The 24,119-nt window shown below is 37.4% G+C and overlaps 1 protein-coding gene across 1 annotated transcript; it reads right to left on the bottom strand.

Annotated features, from left to right (window-relative positions):
• Nucleotides 1-12,643: 12,643 nt before the first annotated feature.
• On the bottom strand, nucleotides 12,644-13,490 carry LOC123640745 (olfactory receptor 4F15-like). Its single transcript, XM_045555310.1, has one exon. The coding sequence runs from the start codon at nucleotides 13,463-13,465 to the stop codon at nucleotides 12,644-12,646; it is 822 nt and encodes a 273-aa protein (XP_045411266.1). The 5' UTR covers nucleotides 13,466-13,490.
• Between the last annotated feature and the right edge of the window lie 10,629 nt (nucleotides 13,491-24,119).

A 24,119-nucleotide genomic window follows, 5' to 3' on the forward strand; every position in this document is an offset into this window, starting at 1 on the left:
ACAGTTGAAAAAACATGACTTGTACATGTAACAATGTTGTATACAATACATATTAAGTGAATAGTAAGATAAACATTTGGTGAGTTCTGGGGGAAAAAGTGCTATTGACATTCGAAGGCAGAAGATGCTAGTGCCACCACAGCAGGTGGGGTAGGCTATGCCAAGGACAGGAACACTGATCCAGCTCTTTAGAAATTAGTGAAAATTCAATAGGAGAAGGATGAGGTATACAATGTGTGTACCTTAAACAATATAATAAGAAAAGACTTTTTAGTTCAATTATCATTACTCTTGTCTATATTACCCATATTATATACCCAGGTACATACAGAAAGTGGGTAGATAGCGCTTAGTTGATAAATTAGATTAATAAGCCCAGCCTGTAGTAAGGCCACGCCATCAAGTCAGTCATCTTTATTATTCCTGTCTCTCTTCTCTCCATCATTTTTTTCAATAATTTTAACATACATAAAGGAAAATTTCTAAAAACTTATAGTAGCCATCACTAATGGTCTCTCAGTGAGAAGGCACCAAAGATTTACAACATATTACTCACTAGGGATAAGATAGCATTTAATCTCCAAACCAACAGCCAGCATTCAACTTATTTTTCCGAAGTCTATGGGATAATCTAAGACACAGAAAACTGAAGCAGAGATAAAGAAAAAAGAATGAAGATTAAAAATATGGGAATAATAAGCCAATCACAGGAAGACAAATCTTGCATGTTCTCACTCATATGTGGGAGCTAAATATCAGAACAATTGATCTCATGGAGACAGAGAGTAGAATGATGTTTACTAGATAGGAAGTGTAGTGGGGAGAGGGGAATAAAGTGGGGATGGTTAATGGGTGCAAAAATAGAGTTAGAAAGAATGCACAATATTTGATAGCACAACAAAGTGACTATAGTCAACAATAAGTTTCTGGTATACTTTAAAATAACTAAAAAGTGTGAAATTGGAATGTTCCTAACAAACAAAATGATAAATGCTTGAGGTGCTAGATGCCACAATTACTCTAATTTGATTAAGATATACCATATGCCTGTATCAAAATATCACATGTGCCCTATAAACATATACAACTATTATGTACCCATAATTAAAATTTTTTAAAAAGGGAAAAAGGGGAAAGATGGGGAAAAGGAGAAATTAGGAAAGATATGCACAATGACAAAGAAAAAAGAAAGCCTTAAGGAAAAAGAGAAAGAGCTGAACAAGTCTTAGACAGGATGAAATATAGTAGTCTCTGTTTCTGAGAACACAGGTAAGTTAAAGACAACATAAATAAAATAAGTTTCTCACCTTTAATATACTGATTCAGGACTGCTCCTTTGACATTTGATTGCATTTAAAGGAGAAAAAAAGCAAATGCTCCTATTACCTCCCCTGTCAAGCTCACAGAATTTCTGTGAAAATCACAGATGATAATAATGGAAATATTGCCTTTTATACTGCACAGTGATATATACACATGCAATTCAGTGTAAGTATAATTGTTATTATGATTTGAGGAGCCTAGCATACACTAATCAGGAGAGGGACATGTACAGAACAGAGATCAGGCACATGAAATTCTCCCCAGTGTGTGTTTTCTCTGTGTCTTACCACTCCAGGAGTAGCTTCTGCTACTGAGGGTCACAGTAGAGTTATTTCCAAAGTTTGTGGTTCTTCTACATGGTGGACTTATCCCACAGCTGTTTGCTAACACTCAAAATTCCAGAAACCATGTCCAAATTTTCATCTCTCTCTTCTTCAATCCTAAAAATGCAAAAATTCACAGACTTACTTTCATGCATTATATTAGAATGGTTAATAACTTGGATTTTGAGGTCAGCCAGGCATGACTTTGAATCCAGGCTCCATTAGACATTTGCTACGTAAGCATAACAAAGTTATTAGACTTCTCTGAGCTTCAGTTTTCTCATTATTGAAATGGGTATATACAGTGAGAGAGAAGGAATAATTTCTAATATTCAATAGTATAGCAAAAAATGATAGTTAACAATAATTTATTATATATTTCAAAATAGCTACAAAAGAAAACTTATAGTGTTCCCAACACAAAGAAAAGATAAATGTTTGAGGTGATGGATATTCCAATTACCTTGATTTGAACATTACACATTGTATACATGCATCAAAATATCACATGTAACCCAAAAATGTGTTCAACCATGATATTTAATTTAAAAAATAAAAGAAAAAAATCAAAAATAAATCAATAAAATGAGAATAATAATATTTCCCTTGCTTGCGTGTTCCCTTATGAGAAATAAATTATATATGTAAAAATACCTAACCTAGTACCTACCACATAGCATAGCACAATAAATGGTATATATTAGATATTGAGGGCTCTCTACATGAAAGTATAGTACATTTTCAACCATAGGAAATTATTCTTCAAATTCTGAATCCTCCATTATGATATAGTAAATAGACCTGGCTTTAAGTAAATCTCTCATGTTTATACTTGCATTCAATCACTTAAGTATATTTCCCCAAAAACAATTATGCTCCTCAGTTGAGACACTAATCAAAGACTACTTGTGTGATGCAGGAAGAAGATTTGTTCTCTGATCAGGCTATACTCTTCCACAATGGTAAGCCCTACAATTCAAAGCCATAAATTTTAATTCCCCACATGAAAAGAAAAAATTGTATCTTTTCTGACTACTTCTGATAACATAGAATTTTTCTCTTGTCAATAAGAGTGAGAGACAGGAAAAAGGTAGAAGGGTCAGGGTAAGTGCTTGAAGGGATTTCTGAAGACCACACCCCATCCACGTATAAATTTGTGTTGACCAGCCAAGGCAAAGAAGTCAAACCATTCAATACCTATTACTCAGGAAAATAGACTTCTCCCAAGCTGCCTTATTTTGTAAGAAACATAAAATTCTTCAGTTTCAGCTTCAAGTTAAATTTCACAGATGGAGAAAACAGGTAGTTATGCACATTAGAAAATCAAATAGCTACTCAAGACCCAATTCCTAGTCACAGTTATGTTCTATTTCCAGTCTTACCTTCTCACTTATTCATTTGATTAATTTAAAGTAGATTTGCTTACTGTCTCACCTATCAAGAAAGACTAATGTTGTATAAAGCCAATCCTTATCCAAAAATGCATATAAATACACATCAGACATTGTGTGATACATGTCATAGAAGTGGAACAAATCCTCTAAAGCATGGATTGAATAAAAAGAGATAGCCACAGTGTTGAGACAAAGCAGCATAGTTATGTGGCATTTGAGTACAGCTGTAAAAGTTTATAAATATTAAAATACGCAAATATTGGGTCTAAAGAATTCATTCCAAGCAGATTGTAAAATATGAAAAGCCAGTAAGTTGGGTGTACACTGAGTTAATGCTGAAGCATACAGATTAGAGCATGTAAATTGTTTTGGAGAAGAAAGGAAAATAAGATTAAAAAGGTGGTCAAGATTTATTTTTGCCTATCATTGGGAAGGTCTCAAAGACATACAGGAATTTTTAAATAAATTTAGGGAGGCAATGAAAATGTGGGTACAAAGAATTAATGATGAGGCCAGTAATTAGGCAAGATGCTCTATCTGTAAGTGTGATGGGTTCAAATAGAAGAAAGGGAAAACACAGAGACAGAGTCCACTTAAGAGAATGTTGAAATAAAGCAGATCTGGGGAGCTACACAGAAGAACTGGGACCACATGGTTCTAGCTGTAAAACATTTGTACCTCCACAATATTCTGAAATAAAAATAAATGAAAAATAAAAGGAATCTAATCACGAGAACGGCAAGGGCTGAGAAGTGGAACGGTAGGAAAGGCAGAAGGTCACAAAGGGGTGAAAGGTTTCTAGGCACTGGGCAGACCAACCAGGTGGTGGGGCTGACCACAGAGCACAGGCCACGCAAGAAGGCAAATGAGAACCCCCCAACCAAAAAAAAAAAAAAGTGAGGGTAAATGGTTGGGAAAACTCGGAAAGGAGGATGAATAGTTTTAAAATAAACTCTGATTCTTCTCTGACATTCTTCTACAGCTTTGTTCTCATTCTCTGAGGGCTGATGATCACTTTCCCCTGCCCATATCCTTCACTGCCATACACGGCGTCTTCCCTTCACAGTGCCTGACTCCTGCTCCTTTCTGCTTCTCTAGTGCCAACAGCAAATTGCCACACAGAAGGCTGACATCACACCTACTTGAGGAAAACTTAATTTCCTCATTCCCAGACATAGACCTTGGCTCACTGATTTACTCACTATAGATCTTATTTCTGTCCCTCTCACCTACCTGTTTTGCCAAGGGAACTAAGAAAAAAAAAAAGCATTATTAAAGATCAGATAGATATAGTTCTTACAAGATCAGCCAGATCCAATATAGGATCACTACAGACACACACACATAGCTGTATAAAACAATAAGGGACCTGCTAATTACAACCCCAGAGGGCAGTGACCAAAGTGATGCTGCAGAAATCTGGGATTGCCAGACTGAGATCACATGGCCTGGGGAATTATTGCCTGTGGTCGTTCTGGTTTTCCCCGAGTAGACACGCACAGAAACTATTAATTAGGAGAAACACAGGGTATTTAATTTTCTTATGATAAAAAGGCCTTCTGCCATTTTCTAGGGATACTTTAAATCTTTATTTTATGATGACCAATGGGTGAATTACAGAGCAACATTAAACATTGTTCTTTTAAATTTTTAATGATGTAATCATTTCTATGATGATTACCATAATTATATTCAATTTAACCACAGAATAATATTTAAAGGTGTGAGATTGACTATGGACATAAAAGCATATAATTTTCCATGAAATAAGTAGAGAGAATATAAAGGCAAACAGGTTTAAAGTAACATCAAAAATAACACTCTATATACATATTCTATTGAATCCTCACAACCCCACTGTGAAACAGATGTTATTATTGCCACATAATCACAAATTACTTATCATCAAAAATTACACAGATATTAAAAGGTTAGGCCATACATGAATTTAGGACTCTTTCAAAAATTTCCTCTTTCTCATACACCAAACTTCTCTAAATTATAGAAAAGTTACAATGCTACCCAACATATTCATGAAGCACATATGACCTTGAATACAAATTTCAGGCAAGTACAACAGCAAAAATAAAACTCTAGGTCAATCTCAATGATGTAAATAAATTCAGACTTCCAACCTAAGGTTCCCAACTTGAGATTCTTCTTTCTCTCTCTTCCTTTAAACCAGGAGAAACAAAAACATGAGCTACAGCCTTACAAAGACCAGGAAATGTCTGCAATTACAAGCCACAACACATGAAGAAAACCTTATGTACAACAAAAATCGAAATAGGACAAACCTGAAAACCAAAATAAACTGCATGTTTCTAAAGATCTTGAGCTAGTCAGGAAGTTCAGCAGTCTCTATAAAAGGCAGATACACTGAAGACAAAAACCAGACATCTTTACTTGGAACAGAAACATTGGAGCATATGACCCTCACTCCATAGAGTGACAGGAAAGGAGCTTAAAGAGAAATGTGCAGACTTATCACCTTTGAAATAATTAGGACGTGTGTGTGTGTGTGTGCGTGTGTGTGTGTGTAATGGAAGAAAAATCAAGGCAAGAAGAGGGGGAAACAGCCATATAGACTAGACAGCAATTCCCATTCTATAATGAAAAAAAGGATAAATCACAAGACACATGACAAAACTAACAAATATGTCTCCACTCTGAGCCAGCAGTTAAGCCCGTAGCCCAGGAGAGTCATCCCAAGAGATAAGAGGTGTTTTGGAGACAGCATTCCAACACTCAGCTGCCTTCTATCATACCTCACTGTCATCCCTAGCTCCTCTTCACAATATCCTTTCACAAATATTTAGAATATTCAAAGATTAACAATATTATACAATATAACTATGTATTATAATTTTATTATAAAAATAAAACAGGTGATGCCCTATGTGAAAATACTGGAAGAAGAAAGAAAAGGGAAAATTACATAAGGTACAGAGCATATGCATAATAGAAGATTATACCATGAAGTAGTGAAAATTATAAGCAAATTTTCTAAGTCTTTTTAAAATATGCCTTCTCTAAAATCAATGTTCTCTGAAATGACATTTGGAAGACATGAGTGAAAAGAAATAAATAATGGGAAATATAAGGTGATAAAAAATAATCTGGCAAGGCCGGGCACAGTGGCTCACGTCTGTAATCCTAGCACTCTGGGAGGCTGAGGCGGGAGGATTGCTCGAGGTCAGGAGTTCAAGACCAGCCTGAGCAAGAGTGAGACCCCCGTCTCTACTAAAAATAGAAAGAAATGATCTGGACAGCTAAAAATATATATGGAAAAAAATTAGCCAGCCATGGTGGCGCATGCCTGTAGTCCCAGCTACTCAGGAGGCTGAGGCAGAAGGATATTTTGAGCCCAGAAGTTTGAGGTTGCTGTGAGCTAGGCTGATGCCACAGCACTCTAGCCCGGGCAACAGGGCGAGATTCTGTCTCAAAAAATAATAATAATAATAATCTGGCAAAATTCAATGTGCATTAAATCAAGATAACCACAATAGAAATAAGATCAGTAAAAGCAGGGTAAAACAATAGGGAGAGAAGAGATTAATACTGCTAAAAACATGGTCAGGATTATAAATGACAGACTCAAACATCCTGAGCAAAATGAAATAGAAAACCTAAGAGTTTAAGATATTAGAGAGAAAATATAGATTAAAATCAAATCCAACCAATGAAAAATTAGTGTTCCTTAAAAAAAAAAACCTCACAATATTTGGCTAAAAAGTATTCAAAGATAAGACGAAATAAAACTTTTCTGAAATGAATGAAGCATTGAACCTAATGATTAAAGGGCTTATCTTGATTTAGAGAAAAAATTGTTATAGTATAGCCACATCAAGGTAGATGCATCTGAAGTTACCACACTTCACACACACAAAATAAACAACCCACACAAAAAACAAGGAAAATGGAGTTTCCATGACAATTTAATAAAGAAAATGATTAGAGAATAAACCACTAATCAAACAGGAATAGAGATAACATTGTAGTAATGAGTATTATGAAGCCTAATATCAAACATTCATCGGGCTCGTGGTTAAAGAACAGAAAAGAAATGTTACAAACCATAGCAGTATAAGGAATAATTATATTAGTAACAAAAATAAGAAAAGAAGGATAGTAGAAATATATTCTGGTTTCTTCAATTTTCACAGTAGGAGAGAATCAATGCGTTATTTAAGTGTGATTAACTATTATTTTAAAAGATAAAGGTAATGATTAGAAGTACTAAGAATAATCAAATCAAATGAAGTTAAGTCACAAAGAGGGGAAAGGGAAGTGGGCTAAAGGGTTAAAGTGAGAGTATACTAACTTCTTCCTATTTCGCAGTGGAGAGTCCATGGATACTACCCTTGGAGGTAAGACAGAAGTTAAAGGATTAATTATGTTTTATATAGTGAGTAATTAAATTGAACTATAAATCTTCTAAATTGTTAAAACATGTACATACAAAACAAATAAAAACATTATATAGAGATAAATATTAATACAATGAAAACATCAAAGTGAAAGCATAAAATTCATTCATTTACTAAATTTATTGAACACCATTGTGCTGAATGCCAGTAATACCTAGTTCCTGCATATGGAGTTTTACAAACTAGTGGGGAAAGATTAATCAAACAATCACACAAACAAATGTAATATTGCAACCATGAATATTACTCTAAAATAAAGTGGAAATTACTATAAGAGAAGGATTCAATGTAAGTCAGGGAAGGTTTCCCTAAGGAAATAACATTTGGAGCTGAGGTCTAAAGGATAAACAGAAGTTAGCTAAGAGTGGAGGACCAAGGATTCCCTGCAGAGAGAACAGTCTGTGCTCACCCGTGAGGCCAGAGGGGCCACTGGGAGTTGTGCCTGGAACCACGTGGTGAGAAAGTGAGGGGAAGCGTTGTACAGGATAAGGGTGAAATAAGTAGGAGACCATTCCTAATAAAGAAGTCAAAAATATTTTAAGCAAAATGGTGATTTGACCAGACTTCACTTGTATAAATATCACTCTGGTTTCAGTTTACAAAATGGATTTGAAGGAAAGGTATAGGCAGCTGCCTACATAAGGATCGCTCTTCTCTGAAGCAGCATTGTGAAATCACAGAGAAGCAACGAACACTCAGAGTGGAAAACAAAAATGTGACGGGCTGATACAAATAACAAGATCAGAGAAGGCCCCGGGAACAATAGGCGGATAGAGCGAGCACGGGGGCTCCGCACTCGCTGTGCTGGCACAGTGCGAACTGAATGCAAGAGGGCTCTTACCACCCCCACAGACTTTTGCTTGGTTGTGCTGCTGGGGACCTGCCTGGAGTCTGTGCAGAGCTGTTGCACCAGACAACAGTCGCAGTGGGGATGAGGCAGCAGTTAAGGCCATGCTGAGCTCTCTGGTGCACCGCTCCAGATCTGCACTGCGCTGTGGAAGGTATGGACTGACCTGTGGCTTCTCTGAGCCATACCCGGTGACTTGAAGCCAAGCGCTTTTCCCCTAGAGCAAAGGGATCTGAGCATGGGAAATGACTAGGGTGCAGCGGGCCCTGACCTGAGAGGCTTTGGGCTACTGCTTCAGCAGGCCCTGGGTGGAGAGTGGAGAACTCCACAGTCCCTGGGCTGCCGGAACTGACACCTACCCACCTGACTTGGCATCTGCAGGGCCCCTAAGCCTGTGGAACAACCTGCCAAGTGCTCGCCCAACTCCGCCTTCAAGGCCCCTACTTCCTCCTGGCTGGTTGGCCCTGATCCCGCCTTCCAGGTTGGATCAGAACTGCCATCCGATTCCGATCCACTTAGCCCTGCTTCTGGCTCCTCGGCCCTGCTCAGAAGCTCTGCTCCCGGCTCCTCCCCAGTCCCAGCTCTGAGGCTCTCACGTTGGAGCCCAAGACTACACCTCTGTGCACACAGAACCCCCACCAGGCCCAAGACATCATCCCCAAGTCTCCAGCACTGCACCTGGACCCCAGGACCCCACCCCAGAGACTCCACCACTGTTGCAGGGCTGGAAAAACTGCTCCAAAGTCCAATGCCCTGCCAGGGACCCCCCAGCCTCAAGTCACCAGTACACTGCTACCTGGTTTAAGCAAACGCACACAGCCTGAGAACCCAACCACATCCAGCCGCTGCTGTTACCTCTATGGGGAAACCTTGGGTAGAGCAATCCCGACAACACCAGCCTCAGTAAAGAGGGTCTCACCAAGCTCCCAACTCAAACATCCTACCAACACTCAAACAGCATTCAGCACAGGCTTGAGCAGAGGCAATCACAGGTGAACAGAACAAATGAGAACAGCTGCCTTACAGGCTTCTAGTGCACACACCCCTCCTCTGCCAAGTCAACATTCCAGAGTAGGTGGTGAAAAAGAGCGCCATCTAGTGAGCGCCCCTTACTCTAACTAAGCAGGAGAGTTTCCAGCAAGGAACAGGAGCCCTGCAAACCTGTAAGCCCTGAGTTGAGAAAAGAGGTCTCAGATGATAAGAAACCAGCAAAAGAACCCTGACAACATGAAAAATCAAAACAGATAAACACTCTCAAGAGATCACAATGGAACTACAGAAGTGAACACCAACTACAAGGAAATTGTCAAAGTGACTGAAATGGAATTCAGAATATGGATGGCAAATAAGATGAATGGAATTGAAGATAAAGTTGAAACCCAACAAAAAGAAATCCAAAAAAATATTTCAGGAAATTAATGAAAAAGTCACTAAAGAACTAGACAAAATTAAGAAAGATATTACAGAACTTAAAGGAATGAAAGTGTCATTCAGGGATTTCTAAAATGCAGCAGCAATTTTCAGCAACAGATTAAACCTAGGAGAAGAAAGACTCTCAGAGCTTGAAAACAAGGCTCTCAAGCCAACTCAATCATTTAAAGAGGCAGAGAATAGAACAACAAAGGTAGAGTGATCACTTAGAGAGATATGGGACTATGGGAAGCAAACAAACATACAAATTATAGGTATCCCTGAGGGAGAAGAAGAAAGCACCAAAAGCCTGGAAAATCTATTTGAGGGAATTATTGAGGAAAACTTCTCTAGTACCACCAGATATTCAGACATCCAGATACAAGATAATCGAACTCTGGGAAGATTCATAGCAAATAGGACATCTCTAACACACAGAGTCATCAACCCGGCCAAAGGAAAAATGAAAGAGAAAATTCTACAAAGCAGCTAGACATGAGCAACAACTGACCTACAAGGGAAAACCCATCAGGATAACAGCAGGCATCTCAGTGAAAATCTTACAAGCCAGCAGGGAGTGGGCCCCCATCTTCAATCTTCTTAGAACAATTGCTAGCCTAGAATTTTGTATCCTGCAAAACTAAACTTCTCCCGTCTACCTTTTGCCTGCCCAAGACAGGACTCTAATCTGATTGTGGGTCAAAAGACCATCATTCCAGAGAGGGCCCTGCCCTATATCCTAGAAGAAGGAATGCTGCACAGAGAGGCCAGGAAGGATCTGAACAGATAGGCCTTCCTGGGTTTGGAACGTGTACTTTTTGTTCACATTTCTACACAGTTGTCAATGATGCATATATAACAAAGCCTCCATAAAAACCCAAGAGGACAGTTGTCAGAGAGCTTCCAGATAGCTGAACAAGAGGAGGTTCCTGGAGAACGGCCATGGGAGGGTATGAAAGCTCCATATCCCTTACCTTGCCCTACACATCTTTTCAACTATATCTTTTGTAATATCCTTTATAATAAACCAATAAGTGTGCTTCCTTTAATGCTGTGAGCTGCTCTAGCAAATTAATTGGACCCATAAAAAAGTTGTGAGAATCCCAACTTCTTAATCAGTCAGAAGTTCCGTAGGTCCACACTTGTGACTGGTGGTGGGGGGATGGCAGTCTTGGGAACTGAGCCCTCACCCCGTGGGATCTAACGCTATCTCCAGGTAGCTAGTGTGAGAATTGAATTAGAGGACTCCCAGCTGGTTTCAGCTGCTTGTTGTATGGGAAAATAAACCCCTGCATTTGGTGACAGAATAATTTTTCTGTGTTGATGATTGTTGTGCTGCAAGAGCAGAAGAAAAATACAGTTTGAGAGTTTTCCCCAAATAGCCTGGGTTTAAACCCAAATCCACCATTTACTAACATTAGGCAAGTTATTTGACTTCTCTGTGCCTCCATCAACCAATCTGTACAATGAGGATGATAGAACTATCCATCTCAAGGACCACTGTGAGTATAAATTAATTAATAGTAAGAACAGTGCCTTACATATAGTATGTACTCTGTAAATATTCCTCTTTTTTTTACCAATGACATGAAGAAGGAAGTAGTAAACTATAAAATCTTTAGTTCTGCAGGTGACGCAAAGCAATGAAAATACACACCAGAATACAATGAAAAGATAAGATCATGGAGATACATTATAAGATAACTTTGTGAGTGTATAAGACAGAAAGAGTATACAGTGGAAGGTAAATTTAATGTGTGATAGATAAATTAGAAGATAAAACAAACTTTATTTTTAAGTTGATTGACTCCAAACAAATGGTTACAGTCAAGGAAAGGAACCCTGACTAACTTAAATTGAAAAAGCCTTTTTCCAAATACCATCTCATTTAAGTGTCATCATAAACCTATGAGTTCTATTGCCATCTTTGAAGAAACCGAATGTCAGAGAGGTTAAGTGGCTTGGTAAGATAACACAGTAAGTGAGTTAATGCTATTGGGACCAGAATCTCTGTATTTTAACTGAAAAATTTGTGCTATAGTATACTGCCTTTCATTTTGGACTCTTGTTATAACACCAAGAATGTGATATTTGGGGAAATAGACAAATCTATATGTTCGGCACAATCTACTTCAGGAATTGGCAAACTATAGCCATTGGGTCAAATATGGTCTGCCTCCTGTTTTTGTAAATAAAGTTTTATTGAAACTCAGCCATGCCTATTCATTTATGTGTTGTCTGTGGGTATTTCCACATTACAACAGCAGAACTGAGTGTTTGCAACAGAGGCCATGTAGTCCACAAAACCATGGCTATTTATAAACCAGCCCTTTACAGAAAAAGTTTGCCAACACCTGATCTACTTGACCTAAAATAAGTAGAAAATACTCTCCAACATATGGAACAAAGCATGATCTGTAGATTAAAAGTATAAGTGACCACAAATCCTAAAGATGGCCGCTATATTTTACTCACAGCCAAAAGGCCAAGATAACAATGTAGAACAAATAAAAAGGGAAGTATGGGATGCAAACAGATAGTAAAGCATGATGTTAACAAGTATATCAGTTATAGGGCAGGACAGCTTGAAAAGTGCAGTACAGTTATACTGAGAAACAAATTTATTTACAACATTATTTAATATATGTGAACAATATTATTAGCATGGTTATTGGGGAACTGAAAAGTAAGAGTTAATATAATCTTTGATTTCTACAGGTTGTATAAAAAATCCTTCTTTCTCTTCAAGGAAGAATGTCACACATTCTTCAGTGGGAACAAAATAGACCCACTATGTGGCAATGAAGGTCTGTGAATAATCAAAGTGATGCATAGTAGAAAGTCCCTTCTTTATGAGGTTTGCCTATTATGAACTTTCAATAGTCACTTGGAAATATTGTGTTTCAATAAAGCCATTTAAGTGATTTTTCTAAAACCCATAAACTGACTGAACACTCTCCTAATTGCTATCTTCATCTCTCTGTTCCTGAATGTGTAGATGACTGGATTTAGAAAAGGAGTCAAAAGTGCATCAAATACGGCTAGAAATTTATCCAGAGGTGTTGAAGGAGAGGGCCACATATAGAAAAAAATCAGTGGACCAAAGAATAAAACCACGACAGTCATATGAGCTGACAGAGTGGAAAGGGCCTTTGATGAACCCTCAGAGGAGTGTTTCTGAAGCATGGCCAGGATGAAGATGTAAGAGAGGATGAGCAAGAAGAAAGCACCCAAGGAAATGAACCCACTATTAGTAGTTACCATGATTTCCAGTTTATAGGTATCTGTGCAAGCAAGTTTGATGAGCCGAGGTATGTCACAATAAAAGCTGTCCAATACATTAGGGCCACAGAAAGGCAAGTTTACAACAAAAGACAACTGAATGAATGAGTGAATGAGACCAATGGCCCAGGCAACCACTAAAATCAGAATGCACATTTGCGAGTTCATGATGGTCAGGTAGTGGAGAGGCTTACATATAGCCACATATCTGTCAAAGGCCATGGCCAGAAGCAGCACTATCTCTGTGCCCCCAACAGCGTGGCTAAAGAAGATCTGAGCTATACAGCCTTCAAAAGAGATGACTTTCCGCTTCCTGAAAAGATCACAAATCATCTTGGGTGCCGCAATGGAGCAAAATATGAGATCAATGACAGAGAGGTTGGCCAGCAAAAAATACATTGGGGAGTGCAAGTAAGGGTCAGAGGTTACAGTGACCACTATCAGGAGGTTTCCCATGATACTGGACACATAGAAAAGACAAGAAAAGAAAAAAATGAAAATCTGGATCTCCCAAGAGTTTGAGAGTCCCAGGAACACAAATTCAGACACTACAGAATGGTTGGCTTTATTTATTGGCTCATTTAGGAGGTTCACTCCCATGTTACCTAAAGAGGAAAAAATGAGAAAATTAAAATTAATCATATTATATTAATAGTATCTACTTAAAAGTATATAAATTATAGAAGTCAAACATTACCTGAGCATTGAATAACATTTTTTTGGCCATAATGCCATTGTTACATATGACAGTAAGTGAATTGTCCCTTAGGCTTGCTAACTTAAGGGACGGTGAATTATCTAGTGGACTGGTACCCATGTTGCACCTGATGAAAACAAAATGAAAGTGCATCTGATGTTAAATTTCTATATCAATGTTAACCATCAGTGTTAGCCATCCTCTTTCTGGAGGAGTAATAACAAATAACATATACTAGTTAGACAAAGAAATGATGGAAATTTGTAAGAACCTGTGACTCATTTTGTTGTTCAAGTCAGAATTTTCTTTCTCTATTTTGCACTTCTCAAAATGTTATTTATTCTTTAATATCCAAATCAAATGACACATCATCTATTAAACATTCCTCAGGACCCACCTGTACACCCAAATTTACTTACTATGCCTATCATTCACATATTTATTTCCTCCATATGATTGTAAACTGCTCAAGGCTGTAAATCATCACTCCTTTAATTTTTATCCCCATAGTTTTCACATACAGTGTCTTGCAAATACTAGGTGATCAAAAAAAGATTTTTGAGAGAATGAATAATTAGGCTGAAGTAATTCTTATCTATTAATTTATTTTATTATGTGCCAGGAACTGGTCTAAATACTAGAAATATAGCCAAGACCAAAATAGGCAAAAGTCCCTATCCTCATAGATTTACATTTTGACAGATGACAGATGACGGTTGACAGAGTCGGACAACCTGAAAATATATAAGATGTCAGACAATAATTTCACTATGGAGAAAAATTAAGCAAGGAAGTATAATAAGGCAGCATAGAGAGTGCTATTATATTAAATAAAATAAGATTGATAAGAACATTTTTGCTTATGATTTGACTGAACAGAAATCTAAGAAGGTGAATGAACAAGTCATGAAGGTATTTGGGGAAAGAGTATTCCAGGCAGAAATAACAGCAAGAGCAAAAGCCCCACGGTGGGAGCTCACTTGGTATGTTTAAAGAACTCACAAGGAGATCAAAAAGGCTGAATGTGAGTATGCAAGAGGGAGTGTACAGTAGATGAGGTTTCGGAGATAATTGGCACACAGTTGTGTAGGTCCTTCTAGGCCATGGTAAGGACCCTGGTTATTACTCTGAATGAGAGAATTAGCAACTGGGTTTTGAACAGAGAGACAACAAAATCTAGCTTACGTTGTTAAAGGGTCACTCTGGCTGCTGCAATGTGAATACACTTTGGAGTCTCAAGGGTAGAAGCAAGGAGATTGGTTAGAAACACATTTTTTTATCATGAGGAAGCAATGATGCAAGAGATAATGTTGGCTTAATTCAGGGTGGTAGAAGTAGAGGTAGTGAGAGGCAGTAGATTCTGGATAAATTGAGATGATATGTAGTGAAATGTCCAGGCCTGTAGATAACCCTGAGCTTTTGGAAATTGTGAAATGCTGCATTTTATTGGATCATTTTCATATGAAAATAAACAGAAAAGTCCCCAAATGTACAAAAATCCAAATAGTACTAACAGAGTAAATATGTATTTAGTCACTGAATCTAATAAGGACTCAAGAATAAGGAGACATATGAAGCTTGAAGAAGAGAGTCTGAGGCAAATAAAAAGCAGGACAGTTGGCCCTCCCTGTCCATAGGCTCTGCATCCACAGATTGAACCAACTTTGAATCAAAAATTTTGGGAAAAAAATAAAACAAAAAATTAACAATAAAAAATACAAATTTTTAAAAATACAGTATAACAACTACTTACACAGCATTTACATTGTAGTAGATATTATAAGTAATCTAGAGATGATTTAAAGTATACAGGAGGATATGCTTAGATTATATGCTAATACTACACCATTGTATATAGGGGACTTGAGCACTCAAGGACTTTGGTATCCGCTGGGCGGGCAGGCGGTCCTGGAATCCATCCCCCACAGATACTGAGGGCTGACTGTAATCTCTTACACAGGAAGTAGGAAACTATGACACTCAGTACCACAAGTGATACAGGCTGAAAATGTTGTTAGAACCAAGTATGTATTTTTAAGTGAAAAAAACCAAAATATTCTCTACTTACTCTGTCATATTCTTATATTCTAAATGAGAATTTAAGTTGGCCATTTCTCCTTTTAAAGAACTATTTTGGTTTTCAGACCAATCACACTGAACTCATTGAACTTGTTTTCCTAAGTAAGATTGCTTCTGAAGCCAAGAAAGCAAGAATAATCTTTACTTTGGTCACTTAAACTCTACCTTATCAATGTTTTTTAAAAGCTAACACACAGACTTCTCTATAAATTAGGATAAAATTATCAACCCAAAAAACATCCAAAATTCAAATAAAGAGTGAAATATTAGATTAATAGAAAGATGAAGTTCTACTTCTACCCAGAAAAATCTCATCAGTATAATCATCTCATACCAAGTTAGATTTAATGTAATATCATTTATTTTAACCATTGCCAATACTTTTTGTATATGACATAGACCATTAAAGGTCTGTGCTTGAAAAACTAATATAAATGTAATCAGCTTTAATTAAATGTGATTAAAAATGAGTTTAAAAAAACAGAAATGTAGTTAAACAGAAAAGAAAAATCCATTTTACTGAGTTGATAACAAATTGCAGTTCTTCCTATCCTGTTCTATATATTGGCCCATTTTTAATGATTCAGTATTTAATGAATACTTTTTAAAAAGAGTAGATCTATTAAATATCCTCTGAAAGTTATTTCAACAGAAACTACGTGGAAGGAAAAGCAGAAATAAAGTTTCTTTAGCTATTTGGCTGAATTTACATGGACAAGGATTTATGACATGAAATAACTAAAGCTACTGTAGAGCAAAACAAGTCAACTCTGATGATTTCCTCAAATACAAGAAAATTATTTTTCCCTTTCTTTGTGATTGAACTAAGAACTAGTCTGCAGAAGTATATTAGTCATTATCAGAGGTGGGAAGCAGAGACAGAATATACCCAGAACACATCTCCAATGCACACACTTTCATTGTAGGACATATCACAATACAGGGAAATTATGTTTCTTTAAGTCTCTTTCATAAATCCAGTGGTGCTTAATCAAGGGTGCTTTACTTCCAAGCGGACATTTGACAATGTCTGGAAACATTTTAGGTTGTCCTAACTGGGGGTAGAGAGGAGAAGTACTATCGGCAGGAACAGTGGGTCCAGGCCAGGAATACTGCTAAATATCCTACAATGCATAGGATAGCCCCCACAACAAAGAATTACCAGCCCCAAATGTCAATTGGTGCCAAGGTTGAAAAACCTTGCATTAAACTATGAGATCCTCTAGGAAAAATTCTGTCTTTTATATCAATTTATTCCTCAAACTGCTCATCACCATTCCCATCACAGGGTATGCCTCTAATTAGTGTTTGGTGGAGTAGTGAATGAGTAAGTGGATGGGTAGCTAGATGGGTGGATAGATGGATGGATTGAGGGAGGGAAAGATGATAAATAAGTGGACAGATAAATAGACAGAAGGGTAGCTCAAATGCAACTCAAAGGAAGAAAGGTCTCTAAACAATTACTTACCAGTTATTGCTAGGAACACTGGGAGTCTATAATGACCACACTTCATAAAAATCTAAACTTCATGAAAGAATTCATCATCTTTAAACAAACAAAAAAAATTGGCTATATACCTAATGTATTCCCTAATTTGATAGATAAAATAAGAATTTTCCTAGACACCTAAGCAACAAATCTGGAGAATAATATACTAATGTTCCCAAAGGTTCAGATAATAAGAAATACTTTTTTCACAGCCTTATATAGGTTATTTTTCTGATCAGTTTCTGGGAACAGCAGCAGATATATAAGCAACTGGAGTTTGGATAGGAAAAAAACAAATAAATTTGGAATATCTGGTATTGTTCAAGTATAATGAGCTTGATGAGATATAACCAATGGAAGAACTGGACAAGGAAACAGGAAAAAAGGGAAATAGGCCAGATAACCTAAAAAAAAAAGGTCGGGGGGAGGGGAGAAGCAAAGCAAAGAACTGAAAACCAGAAGACATTGAAGTGTATAACTTGTGCCTTCAGAGTCTCTGAGACAAGAATTGCTCCTGGTTGAATACACAAAGCTAGAGGAAGGCATTCCACAGTCCTTGAAGGTTGTTCAGTGATCTCTGAGCTATTTTTTGCTCTGGGTAAACTGAGCTTGTTCTAAAAGGACGCTTTCAATCTTTTGTTCTCCAAGACTTTCGTCCACCATGATTTCCTTTGCTTTTCTTAATTAAAGGACATTAAAGTTACAAACTATGACTCTGTTGACATTTGCTCTCTACACAACATAATTTATTTTGTAGATTCACATGGATTTGGTCAGTCTCCCAGAAGAGATTCTTACACATTTTAAAGTTTAAATTGAAGAAAACAGAGAAAAAGTGTGTCCTACTAATAAAGCCATAGAAATAAAACAGAATTTCTGATCCAGTCACATCAGTAGCATATCTAAATTAGCTAAGACATAATACTTGAGAATTCAATATTTCTCTTTTTTGGCCATTTTTATGCTTTATCATTCGGACAATCCAAAACTTCTTCCCTGCTCCCAACTGAGCTTTCTGATTCTTTGTTTTAAGCCTATATCCACTTGTCTGTTTCTCTGTAAAAGCAAATATACAAGTGTTATTAGGAACCCTCTCATATAAATCCTTACTGTACTTGAATTAAATAATCAAACTAAGTTATTCATTCTTTTCACCTTTCCTCTAAGGTCCATTTCCATGCTCCTGGATTCCTAAATTTGTTGTTTTTCCCTGAAAATTATCTACTTCTATTTTACATCGTAGAGGCCAAAATCAGAGAGGAAAAAAACACAATTAAATGCCCAATAAATATACTATCATAGCATAAGAATTAACTCCCCCATCAATACCATTCTAGCAGTGTTTCTTCATCACAGCTGAAAATGATGATAGGTCTGTAATCAGGCATGCAAGTGAGGGCAGGTGAGCTCTTAGAAAGACAGTTTACCAGTCAATCCTCCTCCAAATTCTGTGTATGTAATTTGGTTTTGGTCCCAAGAAATGCCATAATACAGTAGTCGCTAGTGGACTTCTTCCTGTTTTAACTTTTCTGCAAAGACAGAAATAAAACAGAGCAAGTGATGTTGACTTTTATTGATTTCACTCTTATCAAACAGGTTAAGGAGGTAAAAAATTAATAAATCCTTTTCTAAGTCATCATTTGAAGCCCCAAATCCCTTGCCTATGCTGAAAACACTGTATTGTGCTGATCTTGACTCTCCTTCAGTTTTAGTTTCACCCTAGAAACCCATGATTCATTTCCATGACCATGTAAAAGGCAAAGTCAGTTATTTGCCTTTCTCCACAGTCTACAGCCCTTTATGTACCACCTACTGCGACTTCTTCCTTCTTCCCTACACTATAGCCTACCCAGCCACAACCAAAATCTTATCTAATATCTATAAATGAAAATTCTGCCACTATACTATTTTCTGAAACTGAATTTAATAGATCAAGTCACTTTTTTTCCTGTTGTTATCTTTACTTCTTTCACCTACCTCTTCGGAGACCACAACATCATCAGGTAATTAGAGTATCTTGGTAACTGAGCTTCTGCTTGTGCCACTGCTATTAAATAAAAAGCTGAAAGAATAAAAAAAAAGTAGTTAATTAACAGCACAGAAGAATAATGACCAGGTACTGCTACAGAAACCAGGATTTGCCAACTCTGTTCATGTGATCAGGGAAACTGTCCCCAGAACCTGATTGGCTTGGTAAGAACAACCAAAAGAATAAATCTTTTAACAAGTCACTGGAGAGGAAACAAATCTGAAATTAGATGTTTTAGGAGCATCACCTTTAGCAATTTTGTCTGCCAATTCTGACTTGGTCATTGGTGGTTTAAAGTAAAGCAGAATTCCTGGGGAGTGTGAACACACAATCAAAATCACGTGGATTTCACTACAAATTTCAATCAAGTTAAGCACACACAAGGCAGAATAGGCAGTAGAAATTACCTGAATCTCTTTCACATTTAAAAAATGGCATACAATGTACAATCTCTAAAATTACAACAAAAGCCAATTAAAAAAATAGCTCAAATGATTGTGAGTCCCTTGATAGCTAGGACCTAGACACGGAGTTTATTCATTCAGCCCATTCTTGACTATTACCCATATGCCAGTCCCTGCCCAAGTAGCTTAGAGCTCATGAGACATATACATACAAATGAAGTATGAATACAATCTGATAATAGCTTTACTAAAGTCATGTTCAATGCTGTGGGTAGGAACACAGAAGAAAGAACCCCTAAATCTACCTGGGAGGAACTAGGTAGATTTCCTAGGGAGAGTAATACTTAAGTAGAGGCTTAAGAGAGAGAGTTATGAAGGGAGGAGGGGTTAATTCCAAGAAGAACTAATAGCATGCAGAATGAGGTGCAGCATGCCATGGCATGTTTGAGAAACTATAGTGGTTTAGTACTAAAGGAATATTAAGTACAGGGTAGAGATTGGTAAGAGAAGAGTCAGAGAGCTTTCAAAAAAAATATGTACACCTGAAACTATAAAACTTCTAGAAGAAAACATTGGGGAAATGCTCCTGGACATTTGTCTGGGCAAAGATTTCTTAAGTAAAATCCCAAAAGCCCAGGCAACCAAAGCGAAAATTGACAAATGGGGTTGTATCAAACTAAAAATAAGGTAATACACAGCAAAGGAAATAATCAACAAAGGGCAGAGACAACCCACAGAATGGGAGAGAATATTTGCAAACTACTCATCTGACAAGGGATTAATAACTGGAATATATAAGGAACTCCAACAACTCAACAGAAAAAGAATCAAATAATCTAATTAAAATATGGGCAAAAGATCTGAATAGACATTTCTCAAAAGAAAACATGCAAATGGCCAACAGGTATATGAAAAAATGGCCAACATCGTTAGTCATCAGAGAAATGCAAATCAAAACTACAATGAGATATCATCTCACTCCAGTTAAAATGGCTTTCATCAAAAAGACAGACAATAACGAATGCTGGCAAGGATGTGGAGAAAGAACTCTTGTACACTGTTGGTGGGAATGTAAAATAGTGCAACCACTGTGGAGAACAGTATGCAGGTTCCTCAGAAAACTACAAATAGAACTACCATATGATCCAGCAATCCCACTGCTGGGTATATGCCCAAAAGAAAGGAAATCAGTATATTGACCATATATCTACACTTTCATGTTTATTGCAGAACTATTCACAATAGCCAAATATGGAATCAACCTAAGTATACATCAATGGATGAATGGATAAAGAAAATGTGGTATACATACACAATCGAATATTATTTAGCCATAAAAAAGAATGAAATCCTGTCATTTGCAACAATATGGGTGGAACTGGAGGCAATTAAGCAAAATAAGCCAGGCACAGAAAGGCAAATATCGTATGTTCTCACTCATATATGGGAGCTAAAAAATTGATCTCATAGAGTTATAGAGTAGAATGTTTATCACAGGCTGGGAAGGGTAGCGTGGAGGGGGAGGTAAAGAAAGTTTGGTTAATGGGCACAAAAATACAGATAGAAGAAATATGATCTAGTATTCAGTAGCACAATAGGATGACTATAGTTAACAGTGATTTACTGTGTATTTCAAAATATCCAGAAGAACAAGGAAGAAAAAGGCAAAAAGGAAAAGAAAATAGTCTCAATTGCAAAACAATAATAATAATAATAATAATAATGTGTCCAACCAGAGCAACTGAATCACACTCTCTGAGATGTGGGCCAAAAGTCTTAGTATTTTTCAGAAGTGCCTCAGGTAATTCCCATGCACAGCTATTGCTAAAAACCACTGCTCCACTCTCTGCTCCTCTTTATACTCCCATAGAGTCTTGTGCATACTTTGTCACTACAGCCACCTGTGACATTGAAACTCTCTGTCTCTCTCTCCATGTCCTGCAGATGGAAGCTCTTCAAGGACAGGGATGTTGCCTTATTTTCCTCTATATCTCCAGTGTCTTGTACATTTTCTGGCACATATTAAATATTTGCTTAACTGAACAAAGCTGAAATATAAAGTATAAAATTAGGCCAAAGCTAAAATGTAAAAAAAAGGGTAAAAATAGTTTTAAAATAGAATTGTAGGAAATGACTATGAGAGGAACATAAGCAAATGTTAAATATAAGGAAATTACACAGGTACGCCTCAAATATGTGAGCCAACTAATCCAAGACATCATATTAAGGAGCTATTTCTTGGGGCTTCTCGATGCACAAATACTCATGTCAGGGTCCCACCAGGAAAAAAATACCACATTCAAATGGAGTGAATGAGGAAATCTAATTTACAGTGGTGCAGACAGCATTAAAGGAAATCAACAAGGAATAGCAAAGTATCCAGGACTAGCTACAACAGGGAGCCATTGCTATCCCCAATGCTGAGGGGCAGTGGGGAGAAGTAGTACCAGAAACCAGAGAAAGAGCTGCAATAGCACAAGGCTACCAACGAGAGCTAAGGGCTTTGGTTAGAGTACTTGCCAACACAAAGTTCGGACGGGAGGAAACTGGGGGAATAAATATCGTGATTTCACCGTCTTCCAGTCCTCCAAATTTCTGCCATAGCCTCCATTAGTTACACCCACGCAAAAGCCAGAGGACAAGAGCCACTCATTGATTTAGTCCATCAAGTTCAGTATTACAGGGCACAGAGCAGAACGTTGTGAAAATTCGATATGGAAGAATGAGTAGAGAACAGCCATCAGAATAGTTTATCTAACCATTCCTCCATTAGTGAACATTTAAGTGTCTACAAACTTTTACCTTTACAGGTAACAACAGACAAATTCCTTTACACGTCTTCTTGTATACATGTGCACATTATTTAATACTTCCAAAGGATATATAATGAGAAGTAGAATTGTTAGGAAATATTTTTAATGTATACTACTAAATAGCCTCATATGAAAGTGCCCCCCACGACCACAAGTGCTATTTAATTGGTCAACAGAAAGAATACATTCACACATTTACTTGTGTGAGACACTTACTAATTAGGGCAAAGGATAAATTACATTAGCTGGTGGACACAGCTTATTGGCGCCTTCCTTTCTGCTGGGTTGGTGGATTCATGACCATTAAAGAGTGGAACTATCAGACCTAAAGAGCACTGAATGTCATCATTCTAGGGCTTATATCCTGCATGAACCCAAGAATACTTCATCAGCATCTTAGTCAATAAATCTACACTCTGTCATGTCACTTGGACCTTGCTTCCAGGTTCCAAGAGTGGACTCTCACATTTTGTCAGAGCTGAGGAACTTTCCAATCCATGTCTTGCAAACAGTATATCATGTCCCACCCAGTATATAGGCTTTCAGCCTACAGAATTGATTTAATTAGAATTTCCCTGATTAAATTAATAGTAAAGTTGAGCAATGTTCATATTGATTACTTCTTTATTTTAAACTTATTTTTTTTTTGAGACAGAGTCTTGCACTGTTACCCAGGCTAGAGTGCAGTGGCATTATCATAGCTCACCAGCAACCTCAAATTCCTGGGCTCAAGCAATCCTCCTGCCTCAGCCTCCCAAATAGCTGGGACTATAGGAGCATGCCACCATGCCTGGCTAATTTTTCTATTTTTTTGTAGTCATGGGGGTCTCATTCTTGCTCAGGCTGGTGTTTGGCCTCCCAAAACTGCTAGGATTACAGGTATGAGCCACCACACTGGCCCCCTTAAACTTTTTAAAGTGTCTCAAAATATAGAATGCTTCTATATGTTTTGGTTTTGGGTGGGGTTTTTGTTTTTTTGTCCTTAAGGGACAGAGTCTTTAAAGGGCAGAGTCTTACTTTGTCACCCAGACTGAAGTACAGTAGCATAGCATGACCCACTGTAGCCTTGACCTCCTGGGATCTACAGCTAATTTTTTTTTCTTTTTTTTCTTTTTCTTTTTTAGAGACAGAGTCTCATTATATTTCCCAAGTTGGTCTCTAACTCCTGGCCTCAAGCAATCCTCCCACCTTAGCCTCTCGAGTGGCTGGGATTAAAGGCATGCGCCTACACATGGATCTAAATCTTATGTATAAAATTCTTGTATCAGTCAGGATCCCAACAGGAAAAAATGGCACATTAAAAGAGACTACATGAGAAAAGTCTAATTTACGAAGATGTAGAGCATTTTTGTAAATAGACACAATCTAATTCTAGATTTTTTCCTTGGGTTTTGTAGTTCAATGTTGCGGGCCACACAGCCAATTACAGAGACAATAAGGACTGTCAAAGAAGAAAGAATTTATTTCAGGAGATGCATCTACTGGGAGGAGGGAGGTATGAACTGCCTCCCTGATCAACAGGGTCAGGGGTTTTTTTGGAGGTAAAATGAATAATGTATGAGGGGAGTGAGCATCATTCCATGTCTGGGGTGAAATGCA

This window comes from Lemur catta, chromosome 1, assembly GCF_020740605.2.
Source record: "Lemur catta isolate mLemCat1 chromosome 1, mLemCat1.pri, whole genome shotgun sequence".
NCBI lineage: Eukaryota > Metazoa > Chordata > Mammalia > Primates > Lemuridae > Lemur > Lemur catta.

What these genes read in the sequence shown, in the direction of transcription:
- LOC123640745 (XM_045555310.1), bottom strand. Translation starts at nt 13,465, where the DNA reads ATGGGAAACCTCCTGATAGTGGTCACTGTAACCTCTGACCCTTACTTG.